This window comes from Acromyrmex echinatior, chromosome 18 (genome assembly GCF_024713525.1).
Source record: "Acromyrmex echinatior isolate Ae372 chromosome 18, ASM2471352v2, whole genome shotgun sequence".
In the NCBI taxonomy this organism is placed as follows: Eukaryota; Metazoa; Arthropoda; class Insecta; order Hymenoptera; family Formicidae; genus Acromyrmex; species Acromyrmex echinatior.
The window spans coordinates 5,668,244-5,681,160 of record NC_141869.1 but is presented as its reverse complement, the minus strand read 5'-3'; the positions used below and the strand labels follow the sequence as shown (position 1 = coordinate 5,681,160).

The 12,917-nt window shown below is 31.6% G+C and overlaps 3 protein-coding genes across 7 annotated transcripts in view; 1 reads left to right on the top strand and 2 right to left on the bottom strand.

Moving 5' to 3' along the window:
- Nucleotides 1–7,957, bottom strand: part of LOC105144839 (uncharacterized) — a 162,858-nt gene extending 154,901 nt beyond the window's left edge. The window contains exon 1 of the mRNA XM_087415397.1: nt 7,905–7,957. Within this exon, the coding sequence (XP_087271523.1) occupies nt 7,905–7,924 (20 nt within the window). The 5' untranslated portion in view covers nt 7,925–7,957. The remainder of the gene's footprint in view (nt 1–7,904) is intronic.
- Nucleotides 291–3,446, bottom strand: LOC105144844 (transmembrane protein 192). 3 transcript variants are annotated; one of them, XM_011054047.2, is made up of 4 exons: nt 3,333–3,446; nt 1,889–2,036; nt 1,400–1,796; nt 291–1,084 (listed from the first exon to the last, which is right to left on the bottom strand). In XM_011054047.2, exons 2-4 carry the CDS (start codon nt 1,991–1,993, stop codon nt 840–842), a joined length of 747 nt encoding a protein of 248 aa, XP_011052349.1. In that variant the 5' UTR covers nt 1,994–2,036; nt 3,333–3,446; the 3' UTR covers nt 291–839. The 3 variants fall into 3 exon arrangements, with proteins under 3 accessions (XP_011052349.1, XP_011052348.1, XP_011052350.1); XM_011054046.2 differs by having other exon boundaries at nt 3,104–3,349; XM_011054048.2 differs by lacking the exon at nt 3,333–3,446 and adding an exon at nt 2,406–2,570.
- Nucleotides 2,577–12,917, top strand: LOC105144932 (hypothetical protein). 3 transcript variants are annotated; one of them, XM_011054195.2, is made up of 7 exons: nt 3,624–6,183; nt 6,763–6,982; nt 7,099–7,320; nt 7,889–7,981; nt 9,246–9,871; nt 11,102–11,254; nt 11,986–12,917. In XM_011054195.2, the coding sequence occupies exons 1-7, from the start codon at nt 5,915–5,917 to the stop codon at nt 12,896–12,898; spliced, it is 2,496 nt and encodes an 831-aa protein (XP_011052497.2). In that variant the 5' UTR covers nt 3,624–5,914; the 3' UTR covers nt 12,899–12,917. The 3 variants fall into 3 exon arrangements, with proteins under 3 accessions (XP_087271526.1, XP_087271525.1, XP_011052497.2); XM_087415400.1 differs by lacking the exons at nt 3,624–6,183; nt 6,763–6,982 and adding an exon at nt 2,577–3,067; XM_087415399.1 differs by lacking the exons at nt 3,624–6,183; nt 6,763–6,982 and adding an exon at nt 3,405–3,528.

Genomic DNA, 12,917 nt, shown 5'->3' with positions numbered 1-12,917 from the left:
TATTAATAAATATTCCTATATTTAAAAAAATGTTATTCTTAATATGATTCTAATAAATCATTTGGTCTTATTATACGATAAGTATTAAATAATGACATTTTTTAAGCTCAGCTCTGTTATATATTTACAATAAATCTATACAATGATAAGTGTACAAATGGATTATAAAAGTAATATATTTCATGCAACAGATAGATATATGTCCCAAAGACATGAAACAGAAAGAACTTACGACTGACTAAAGCTGGCAAAGACTAATGTTTTATTTAAAAAGAATAAGAGTAATAGTGTTTCTTTTTAAATATGTCTTTAATGTTTTAAACATGCTTTAAACAATATTATAAAAAAAACATATGTTATACAGTTTAAAACATGTATTTTACCAACTATAATGATTAATTAAACAGTTATGAAGTATCTTTTTAGCAAACTTATGCAGTAATAACTTTTCTAAATATATGTACATGTATTGTATGTCGAATTCAGTTATTATAATACATCGAACAGATTCTAGTACTAGATCGCTAATTTTTAAGTTGATTTAATGGCAGCGACAATATATGTGTTATATATGTGTATGATGTGTATGTGTCATTTATGTGCAAAATAATTGGAGTGGCTATTAAACTCAACCGGATATCCGGCCATTTATAACGTTTTTGTTGAAGTCAGTAATCTAGTATAAACATCTGTGATCAAATCAATCGAATTCATTAAAAGACATGTCATATGTATCACATTTAAACAATTATAATTCTAATCTCTGATATAACATCACTATTATTATTAGATAATAATAAGCGTCAATTTCATAAAAGAGATATGTAATCAGTTTTGCTTTATGTCTCTGTCGCTCTGTGTTGAGACGCTAACAGCATTATTCTATGACTTAGCTTTACATTGTGATCCTTCAGATATCTTATCATGTCTGCCTGCTTTTCCAGCAGTTCTTCCAAATTTCTCCCCTTTTGCCGATACCCGATTTCCCCCATTCCGGAGTAAGAATCCTGCGTAAAGGGCGACAGCCATTCGTCGCGAGTAACATCGGGCGGTGGACGTAATCGATTTAACTTCATAACTCTTTCTACATGAGAAACAAATATTGCAATAAAGGATGATAACTTTTGAGAGTACTTTTATGTTAGTGTAGTTATTACTTAAGGTTCACAGTAAAAATATCTTAATCCTCAACAAACAAAATTTTCTTTCTCTGAGAAAAGAATCTTGATAAAATCTCCAAATTATATATAATGATTTTTATATTTCGCTTTATATAAATTTTACGTCTGTAATATTACATAAAAACCCAAGAAAATTATTTTTCTATAAAAACTTTTTTCTATCGAACTAATTAATTCTCTTTAGACACACACATATTTTATCTTTTCAAGATACTTACTGATATAATTAATGTAAGCTGGTAAGATTATCATGAGTTCCAAAGTGGTTAGGAGAAAAATATAGTTGAGCGGTGTGAACCACTCTGACTTTCTGCAATACCGCTCGTAGTCAACTTTATGTGTGTGATGTAAAATCACAGCGAGTAACAAGTAGCATGTATTCCATAACGACGCGATGAAAAGAGGCGTCCTTATAAGTTGATATGTTGATTGATAGAAATCTAGGTACCCATTAATACGCAAATTATGGTGTCTCGCTTTGACAATGTGATCTATCGCCATGACTATTAGCCAATAGGCGCAGTGAAGATATAAGTATATAAAATACGTGTCACATTTGTTCTGTTCCTTTGGCCAAATAGACACAAATACAATCCCAGTGATCTCCAACAAAACCTATGATACAAAAGTTGCTCCAATGTATTCAAACCGACCTTTAATTATTCTAAAAATCTAAAGATGTATCACACCAAGCAAGATATACCTACTCCAAGTAAAAGTGGAATCGACACGACCGATACGGTGTTTAATTGCTGAAAATTATCTTCTTCTTGAGAGCTCAAGACTGGTTGAAAGCACTCCTCGTCTTCCATCTTAATGGGTTGATCAAAAAACACTCATAAAGTATCGTACATCCTAAACAAATTGTCATAACAACAATTTAAATCTACTTTCTTAAATAAATATGATCACAGCTAACAATAACGTGTTAATAAAATACAAACAAAAATTTCACATCTAATATCTACTAATATTTACAACTAACATCTTATAAACAAAAACTCTTCCTTAATTTTGGAATCTCATGTTCAAATGAAAGTCAAAGGATAGAAAGCCGGCTTAAACGGCTTAAGATAGTCAGAGACAAGAGAGATTGGTGCCAACCCACACAATAATTTCACACTTATTTAATTTCTAGTTTTACAATCCAGTGGTAAAAAACAACATTCAAAAATATTAAAAAGAGAAAGTAATTTAAAATATTATAAAAAACAGAACTTCTACCTAGACAAGTCAATTCTCTTTAGATCCTTCTTATTGATATATTTCTCTGTGCATTATTTGTCTCTCATTAATACATCTTAGGATGAGTCAAAGTAAAGCTCAAAAAGAAAGGCTGATGTATTACAGCTAAGAATATAATCCACGTAATCTACGTTGGATGTATGTATGTACATTAAAAACATGAAGGGGACGTTCCCGGCAAAACAACACTACTCGTTGCCAATTGCAATTGACACAAATACTGTTTCTACGTGTATCCCAACTACTGCATAGAATGCAATGTAAAAAAGTCAACTTTGAAAAAATCAACTGACTGCGTAACATGTGACCTCGACGTTTTGCGACGTTCGCACAAATGCGCAGCAAATCGCACTGCATGCGCAGCAACGCCAATGACAATTTTATATATATATATATTTATATTGCGCAATAAATGTTTTAATGTAACAAGAAAGGAACGAGAAAAATTAAAATTAAATTTCGATCAATTAAAAGAATTCGTTAATAACAACCGTCAGCACACACCACACACACACACACACACACACATATAAGTAATACAGAAATTAGGAGTAGATATGTTACAAGCACTTTCGCGAGCACTTGAAATATTTAAATACAAGTCTACGGAATCTGACACACGGAGAACAGGATAAAGTCAGGTACGACTTAAAGATTAGGATTTCTAGGGTACTCACGGAAAAAGAGCGGTGCCAGTGATAGGAAAGATTGCGATTGCGTCTCTAGGTTAAAGTTAGGTTATGTTTACATCCGCGGCGACAAGCTGGCGGCGTATGATTGCCGAAAACTCGCGTATCTTATCGATTGTAATACACGGCACATCTCGAAGTCACTTCAAATACGATATGCCACACAATCTTGTCAAATACATGGAAAAAAACACGATGGTGACATCTCGACTCTTACCGTTCTGTCATATTTCTGTCTGCTCGAATAACGTCATCAAGTGCCATCGTCGAATTTTGATATTTTTTGTCACAGCGCGTCCACGCAACATGGCGTCGTTTCTTCGAGTAGTGACTCTCAACCTGGGACTTATAGAGTTGTCGGGACGCAATAAAAGAGCAACTAGTATAATCTCAGTGCAACGTGCAATTTTGATGTAAGCTTTCAAAAATTCCACCGTTTGCATAAAAATACTGCTCTTCGTATTTTTATGAAAATAAAAATATAACGATGTTTTTCATATCTATATATATATATACATTGAACATTTTTATCCATATTTCTGTTAAATTTTAGCATAAGAATTTTTTAAAATAACATTCCTGGTAAAAATTTTTTTATATAAAAGCATATATAAATATATATACTTATATATGCATATAATATTTTATATGAACATAATATATAATCTGCGAATGCTTTGTAACATATTTCATTATGATCTCACAGTGACATTATATTTTTTTCCTAACTGTTGTAACTCTATTGTGACATGACTATTTGCTATGGCAGTAAAATTAAAATTTTCTATTTATTGATACAAGAGAAAAAAAATTTTACAAAAGAAAGAAGAATATATGGATATTACATATTTCATATATAATTGTACATATACATATATTATATGTTCATATACATATTTTTTATATAGAAAAATTTCTTATATTATTTATAAAATTTTTTATATAGAAATTTATTTACAGGAAAGAAATATTTGTTCAATTAAAAAAATTATACTTAATTTAAATACCATTTTTTTAAATCAAATAAATATAATAATTTATTTTTTGTAAATAAATGATCTCATTGATACTATCTAAACAAATATTTATTCAAATTTCATAAATTTTTTTTCAATGTAGAATTTAAAAATACAGAATTAATTTACTATTTATTATTTATACTCAATTCTTTTCCTATCAAAAGTTAAGAGATATGTTCAAAAATAATAAAATAAAGTAAATATAAATAATGAGATAAATAACAATAAGCTAATGCAATGTAAAATGAGAAATCCACTATCGAAATTATTCCACCTAATATTGCTTTCTATTTGGATGACACAAGTGTAGTCATTTTGTCCGTGTTATTCATTGAATGGCAAGAATGATATACGTATGTGTCGACTATGTCATCAAATGAAAGCATCCATTAGCATCATCATGGGCGTGCAATATAAGCAGCGTATTAGCATTTCATGAATAGCCAATATTGGTAACGCATTGGCAGACCCATGAATTGCCAGTATTGATGATGGCAATCCATTGGCATTCAATGAGCAGCCACTATTGGAATTGTAGGCATTTTCATCAAAATCCAATATTAGTAGCGCATTGTAATATGACGAAATGTCAATATTGGCAGCGCATTGGCAATCCCACCATGAATAATCAATATTGGCAGCGCCTTGACAGCTTCATAAATTAACAGTATTGGCTTCTCCATCAATAGCTAATATTAGCAACTCCAAATTATCAATATTGGCATACAATGTAGCACAGTGGCCAACTTCAACTCAGAGATACAGAAGTTAAATACAGCGGTTAAATATAGTAGCAGTCCTGAATGAATCTATTAATATTCTTTTGTTTTTACCAGGTTTTTTTAATATAAAAGAAAAAGACTCTCACAAAGACTTTTTTTACAAATTAGATAAAAAAACGATTATAGTACAATGTAGCTTTATAGTTCGTTCACCGCGAATACCGTTTTTCTGTATATATGTAACCATTAATCAGACCGCTCGCGCCGTTGCGAAAATATACACAGGAAGCAGTGAATGATGTTCACGTGGTCGCGGCATAAATTTCGATCGCACATTTCCATTTCTATGATCCAACATGTCGTTAAAAAGTATCGATAAAATCGCCGGACGTTTATTGATATTCCAAACTAACGAGTTTAATATTTTATATATTTCGTCGATAGTTTATTTCATATTCATTACTTGCCAATTAGAAACGAAAAAAATCATATAAACTTTAATTAGAGAATGACATTAAACAAGACGTATTCAAAATATGACACATTATGTCACTACAGTGTACAATTTTTAGGAAAGCAATATTATTGTACCTAAACTTTATCTTATAGAAAAGAATTAATTATTGTTATTTTTTTATATTTGGCTATTTTTAGAAAAAAGATTTTTTAGTAAAAAGATTTGTAGATTTATCAAATAACGACTGAGAGTCTAAAATTTAGAGAGAGAGAGACTATGCTGTAATCAGCATAAAAATAAAATATAGTTGGATATTAAAGATGCATCCTACTTGGCGCTCACACACGTGAATATCATTTGTCTTCGTTTAATATTTGATAAATAACAAGGATGAAAGAACATTGTGAACGCCAAGTAGAACGCAGTAATTGTCATGCAAAGAAATAATTTCAAGTTGCAGAAAAATGGAGTCGCGTAATCGATGTGGCCAAGAGAACAAATAACGATCTAAGCGAAAAAAATCTCACAACCTACAATCACATATTTTTAGGCCAACGCGAATCTCTCGAAATTCTCAGTTACTCTATTACAAAACGTAAAAATGCCAAAACGATCAATCTATTTGCAACCAACGGACAATCTTTATCGGAGAACTCGACACGATCTTGAATTTCTCTGCAATTATTGGGACCGATTGTTCACGCCGAATCGAAGCTATGATGTACGTCTTCCAGAATTGCTACGCGCTAATCACTTAATAAGACATCTATCCTCTTTGTCTCTCCCGTCAAATCAAGGGTTGCGAGTCAATGTGAGCTTTACCATTCTCGACGATGGCAATCGCTTGGAACCGGAGGAAACCCATCAACTGTAATTCATACTTTTCCCCTCTCTCTTGGAGACTTGTCTCTTAATAAGGATTACTTTTTCATTTTATATCTTGAAAATTATGTATATATCAAAGTATTTTATAAGGTCTGGACTTATAGTTCCGAAATACAATAGGTGTAAGTCTTAAGTCTTAAGAAATTGACATATCAATTATACTAATCATATAGTGGAGTATTAATTCTTTCTACATTCGACTATGATTAATTCCTTAAGGCTTACTATATCTATTCTGTTTTGAAACATAGAAAGCAGTTCCATCCTTTTGAGAATTTTTTCCGAATGTACTTTTTTGTTCCTTTATGTAATTTATAATTTCTTCTCTACCTCCCCATAAAGTTATTATTTTTCTTATATTTTTTTTCTCATTGAAAGTGGAATAAAAATATTTTATTATTTTAATGTAACAAATGTAATGTAACAATTTACATTAATATATTAGGTAATTATATTATTTATATTAGGTAATTATATTAATCTTAAAAAGAGACAACTCTTCGTTCGTGACTTTCCTTTTAAATTATTATCCAGCAATTTAATAATATAAATTATTAACGTCAGGGGTAACATAACATCTCATTATACACAATCTCGTAATGGATTTCATCGATCATTGTGCAACAGTAACGCAGCCAGACATAACATTTTACTTAGAAATTATATAAGGCAGATCAATGAAAATTATGCAGCGATTGAGAGGGAATTGATAAGAGCCAGAATATTAGCACCTCTCATCGAACGCGATAGATTTGTGGGATGTCGGAATGCGTTTTATAATCAGGTTCGATCGCACTTTTATATAATATAATCCGAAATAAAAATTTCTTCTAGAATAATAATCTTCTACAATAAAATCTAGATCATGTCGATGTGTTTATTTTGATTTTTGATATACAGCGTGCGGCAACGTGTAATTGGAATAAATTTCCTACCGGAAATCGAACATGTTCCGAGAAGATTTCTCCAAAGTTACAAGAGCGCTACGTCAATCCACAGGAAAGAAACAATCATCAAACTTGTGTATTATCTGGACACGAATGCTGCATTGCTGATAGAATGAACATTTACGATTGCTCGCGAAATCAGCAACCAGCAAGACAGAAAGAAAATTCGCCCGAAGTAATAACATTATCTTATCTTTATTATCTTTTAATTAATTATATTCTAATAGTAATAGCTGTGTAAAACTTTTACATTTTAAATTTTTACATTGCAAGAGAAAAGTATTTGGTATTTATACTGTAATTGATAAAATAATGATAATGATAACGCTTCTCATTTTTATAGTTGTTACTTCATAATGTTATAGTAATAATGATTATATTTATGCATAGTTTTATATACAAAAAATAAATAATTGGCACAATGATTATAATAAATTTATAATCATCTTTTCAATGCTAACTACATATATTTTTTTGTATATAGAATTATAATTATTTTTACTAACATTTTTATAATAATAATAACTATTAAAATAAAGCTTTTAATTATAACTATTTTACTATGCAATTATACTCACAAATATCAAAACATTTTTCTCCCAGTGTAATATTATCTCATAATTCCATATAATATCGTTCATTATTATATTAATGGTCTCCAAAAAAAGTCATATTACAATTTGTCATATAGTATGCTAATTATTTACTGACTTGCAAAACGATGCAATTAACGATTTTTTTAGAACCTTAATGACTCACCGAGAACTGTCAAGGAACATTCCCCGCAAACTTCCACCTTCAACGCGACAGTCCAGAAACTGCAATTAAACAATAATGTGCGTTAATCAAATCCGTGTAATTAGATATCTTAAAAGTTATTTGTCCGATAGTACAGTACACTTTTATATAAGTGCAGTTTCGACGAATGAAAGAGTTACTTAAGAATGGATTACTATAGGTATTCGTAAGCTTGCATGACTTCTACTATGTATAGTTATATCAAGTAACAAATTGATATTAACGTGTGTTATCAATAGCAAACTAAAATTATAATTTCGATCCAATTGTCATTTAGTAATGTGACATCATTAAACTTTAGAATCGGTTTTCCGAAGAAATAAGTATCTATTGCACTTTGGTACACATTTGTGCGCTGTACTATCGATGTTTTTTTCAACAAGTATTATCATACATGAAATCGAAAAGAATTTTGTTAAAGTATCTAAAAATTTAATTAGACATAGATCTGAAAATAATTTTGTTGAACTAATTAAAATAATTATGTAGGACGCTCAAGCATGAGCAATGCTGCAAAAAGTTTTGGCATTCTAGTAACCAGCTTGGACATTCTACATCATTATTTTGATTTGGTCTGATAGAATGATTTTTAAATCTGTATTTGACTAAATTTTAGAGATACTTTAGCAAATCGTTTTTTTCTGCGTAAATTGTGAGCTATGAATCGGCACGTATTTCTACGATTTCTATAATTTGAACTTAATTCAATTTAGCAACATCAGATTATTTATTTATCGAATATTTGATTGTCACATTTGTAAATAACGCTATATACTATTTTTGAAGAACGTCTAATTTTGCAGATATTTCTCAGATAAATATTGAGTAAAGTAGTAAACTGTGACCTGCTGACAGAAATATTAACAATCCTAAAATAGCGATAGGTATAAAGTAGAACAATCGATTCGTAAAATGTAGTCGCGTCTACTGTTATTTTAACTTCAAAATACAGCAAGCTTTTCTAATTGTATAGGATATATCAATATTCTGACAGATAATATGCATATTCGTATGATGTGTCGAAATAAAATATTCGCTTTCTTTTCATATAAAATAAATGTTTACGATTCGTGTCACAATATTTGTGTTATTTTGGGACTGGATGAGTAAATTTACGGTACAGTGTGACTCTTTTATTTGTTTATTTGAAAATTCCATCTTTATAGCGACTTCCGCTGTAAAATATCAATTGATTCTGCATTCCAAAGTACGAAATAAAAAAGAAAAAAATATAAAATTACTCATCCTGTCACACAATAACTTCGATTCACGGTAACATCCGGTGGATCTAACATTACCCAGGCTTTGCACAACTTCGCTGGAACTTCACTGGCTCAAAACAACAACGAAACGATAAAGCAACGTAGCTCAAAAGAGTCGATGGAAGCATGCCAGGGTGTCAGTAAAATCATCAACAACGCGGTGAAGACTTCTGATTTGGCTGAATCGAGGCCCGTCAAGCCCGTCATGATAAATAACAGCGATAAACGATCGATCGATCCGGTCAGCTGTCAGAGAAATGTCCTGCTGCAAACCGCCGAGTCAGGAGTCGTAACTGATCAAAACGTGGCTGGACAAGGACGTGGCAACAAACGTAAACTGAACGTTCTGGAAGATCGAGCGGTTGGTCTAGAAGCTGGCAGTCAGCAGAATCGGCCGAGATTGACCGAAAAGATCAAACTACGTGTCAAGGATACATCAACGACATTCACGCCAGACGAGAAGATTGTTAGGAGTAAAATCAGGAACAGCAGGATGCCGACGGAAGGAAAGCCGTTCTGGAAAAGGCATGTGTCTACGCCGAAATACGCGAGTTTTCTGAGAATGTTTCACAAGGAGGAGACGGATAATCAACTTAGCGATAATTCCTCGTCTCGAAGGAATGAAAGGGAAAAATCGCAATATCGAAGGAGACTTTCTGCAGAAAGGTATAATCTTAGATAAAATTTAATGCAGCGGAAAAAGAAAGGAAAAATTATAGAAGTTCCAAGGATTGAAAAGATTATTTTTAGCTAATTTTCTCTTTGATTATTGGACTCGAAATTTTAAGTCTTTTAAATTAAAAAAACATGAAGAAATTTGTAAAAATGTTAGCGTGTACAATGTGATGTAATGATACTCGCAAAGAACATACAGTACAGAAACTATGGAGCGTCGAGTGATTTACTGTTCAGTGCAATTGATTCGCGATCTGTAGTTTCAATCCCATCTGCGTCCACATACGCGATTTTTCGCATTAAGGAGCTGAAAATGACTCCATTTGATGATTATGAGATCTTTAATCACCGTTCAGATTTGATGTTAAACTTGTAGATCCCATATATCAGTGAAAAAAAAAAAAAAAAAAATATATATATATATATATGAATCTCTCCAGGCTGGAGGTTAGATATTAGGCTAACAATTCCGGAAAATAAGTTGTTAGCATTTCATCATTTCTTTGAATTAATATGCTATCCAGAAACTGATACTTTGAAACAAGCTTATAATTTTTGTATATACAAATCATCTTGTTTATCGGCATTGTGCCAACAAGTCAACTATTGGAAGAATTTATCAAGTCTACGTTTCATGAGGTTTCCGTAACAATTATTATTACCTATATAGCACGAATCAATCTAGTAATATTGCTGTAATATTGCTAGATTGATCCGTACTGTACGTATATGGGTAATTATGTAATTGAGAAATTTAAGCGGTTCGTGACAGAGAACGTTAAGTAATTATGGCTTAGAAACAGTACGAATGGGTAACTTTGATTTTTGTTTGGAAATTACAAAATCAAACATTATTTATTTAAAATGCAATTTTTGTGAAAAATGTATTTTACAATAATGACTAACAGCATCTAATTAAATTTCATCATTTCTCAATTGAGAAATTCAATATAATTGAAATGAAGTATTTTTATTTGAATATGAGCAGATTATCTTTCAAATTATTTAGAAAAATATTTCTTTTAAAGAAACATTATATCATCCTGATAACACAAGGTTTATAAAAATATTTTATTTCTGTCTGCTTTCCTTTCCCTTTTTTTCTATCTTATTATATAAAACATTCTTTCGAATTTTTGAAATATTTTGTCATAATCTTATGAATAATTATAAGTAACCTGTCGATCATAGGAGATTTCTTTCTGGTTTTGTATTTTTCAGTTCAAATACTGATCGGGATAATCGAACGAATCCGCAAATCGAAAGAAGAACACCGACCCCGAGGAGCACTGTACACACAACATACAATCCTATAATTCACTCGACCACTGATCCGACTTTAGATTCTAGCGGTCTCACGATACAGCTTCTGAGGTATTTACGGTCCGCTTATTTATTCATATTCGTGTTTTAAATACTTTTTATTTCCCTTCCAAGTTGTATAAAAATATCTCTCAAGAATTGTTAATGGCAACGGAGTTTGAATGGATAATAAGGATACAAGATATGGTTTGAATGATATCGTTTATGACACGTACTTAATATGAAATTTAAATCGAGAAAAATATAACGTTTTCTAATAATTCATAATAAAGTAAAATTAAGATTCCTGGTTAGGATTCACTGCAGTCATATTGGATTTTGACATCAGAAGTTACAAAAATACACAAAGAGAAAATTCTTGCAAACTATAATACATTAAATAAGACAATATTTACAATCTATAAAATAGATTTGTAAAATATATCGAAAACTTGCTTTATGTGATCAATAAATAATTATATATTTGGAATTGAATTATATGTTTAAAAAATAATATTGAATTATACAATATCTGTCGAATTAAGATAAACATAATTTTATTTAATTCTGAAAAGGAGAGTTTTCAGTATATTTTACAAGTGTGTTCTATCATAAATGCAAATATTGTTTTATTGAGAAATATTTATATTTTCGTATATTTTGCAAGAATTTTTATATTTTTATTTACTTCTTTTCTCACTTCTGATGTCATCAATATCCGTGTTAAGTGATCAGAAGTCTAATTATTTTTTTGTAAACGACTTTTAAAAATCTCATTTAAGATAATTATTATACTTATACAGACTGGCCGTTTTGTTATACGCTCCCACGTTGATGCCAGCATTGAATTCGTTAATCGCGCAACAGAATCAACAAACGCCGTCGACGTCCTCTGCTTTCGAAGGATCGAATGATTTACTAGTACAAATCTTTCGTCTACTCAACGAGCAACAATCCATTCCCAATTTGCCGTTCGTATCGATCGGATCCGAGAGAGCTTCCACAGCTTTAACCGTAGAGACGAATGGCGAAAGTTCGCGGACACTTTCCGTGGAGGAAGAAGAGAATACCTCGATCCCTTTGGAAAAATCTGACCCTGTTTCGGAGCAAGCATCTATCTCCGCTGGGAAGAGCGGTTGGAAATCAAACAATCACGTACAACAGCAAAACGGAAAAAACAAAAAATGGCAATTGACGTCGCTATTGACCGATATTGGCGTGAGATTGAACAGGAACATTTTCACGGCGGAGGACTTCCGGAAATTTGAGGAATTTTTAAAAGCCGAGAAGAAGCGTCCAGAAGAAATCCGGTCTCTATCCACGAAAAGCAAAAATGAGATCGTTATGAAGGAATACTTCCGGAATTGGCTGTATCGGTTGCTGCGACAACTCAATTCGGCGAGCAGTAATCTGTCTATGAACGTCGAAGAGAGAGGATGCTCTGAAGGATCTTCAAGAACCATAGAATCTTCCTTAGAAGAGGTAGGACAGCGTAATAGAGACTGCTTGATGTTCGACGAATTACTGAACTCCTCGAGAGACGTTAATATCTTTTCGGAGCGTGAAGAAGAGGATTCCGACGATCAGAAATCGTTCACTTCCATTACCAGCACGAGCTCCTCGAGATCGCTGCAGTTTAAGCAGAACGACGCGATTCCGCAGGACGTCGCGGAAAAGGAAGAGAAATTGTCGCGAAATGAAAATTCTCAAGATTGATAATAAATTTCTAATAAAC

Bases quoted from the DNA above. Each gene is read 5' to 3' on its own strand.
- LOC105144844 (XM_011054047.2), bottom strand. From the start codon at position 1,993: ATGGAAGACGAGGAGTGCTTTCAACCAGTCTTGAGCTCTCAAGAAGAA. The intron at 1,797-1,888 runs GTAGGTATATCT...TTTGTATCATAG, and splicing joins CGATTCCACTTTTACTTGGA to GTTTTGTTGGAGATCACTGG. The intron at 1,085-1,399 runs GTAAGTATCTTG...TTTCTCATGTAG, and splicing joins AGCTTACATTAATTATATCA to AAAGAGTTATGAAGTTAAAT.
- LOC105144932 (XM_011054195.2), top strand. From the start codon at position 5,915: ATGCCAAAACGATCAATCTATTTGCAACCAACGGACAATCTTTATCGG. The intron at 6,983-7,098 runs GTTCGATCGCAC...TTTGATATACAG, and splicing joins GGAATGCGTTTTATAATCAG to CGTGCGGCAACGTGTAATTG. The intron at 7,321-7,888 runs GTAATAACATTA...CGATTTTTTTAG, and splicing joins AGAAAGAAAATTCGCCCGAA to AACCTTAATGACTCACCGAG.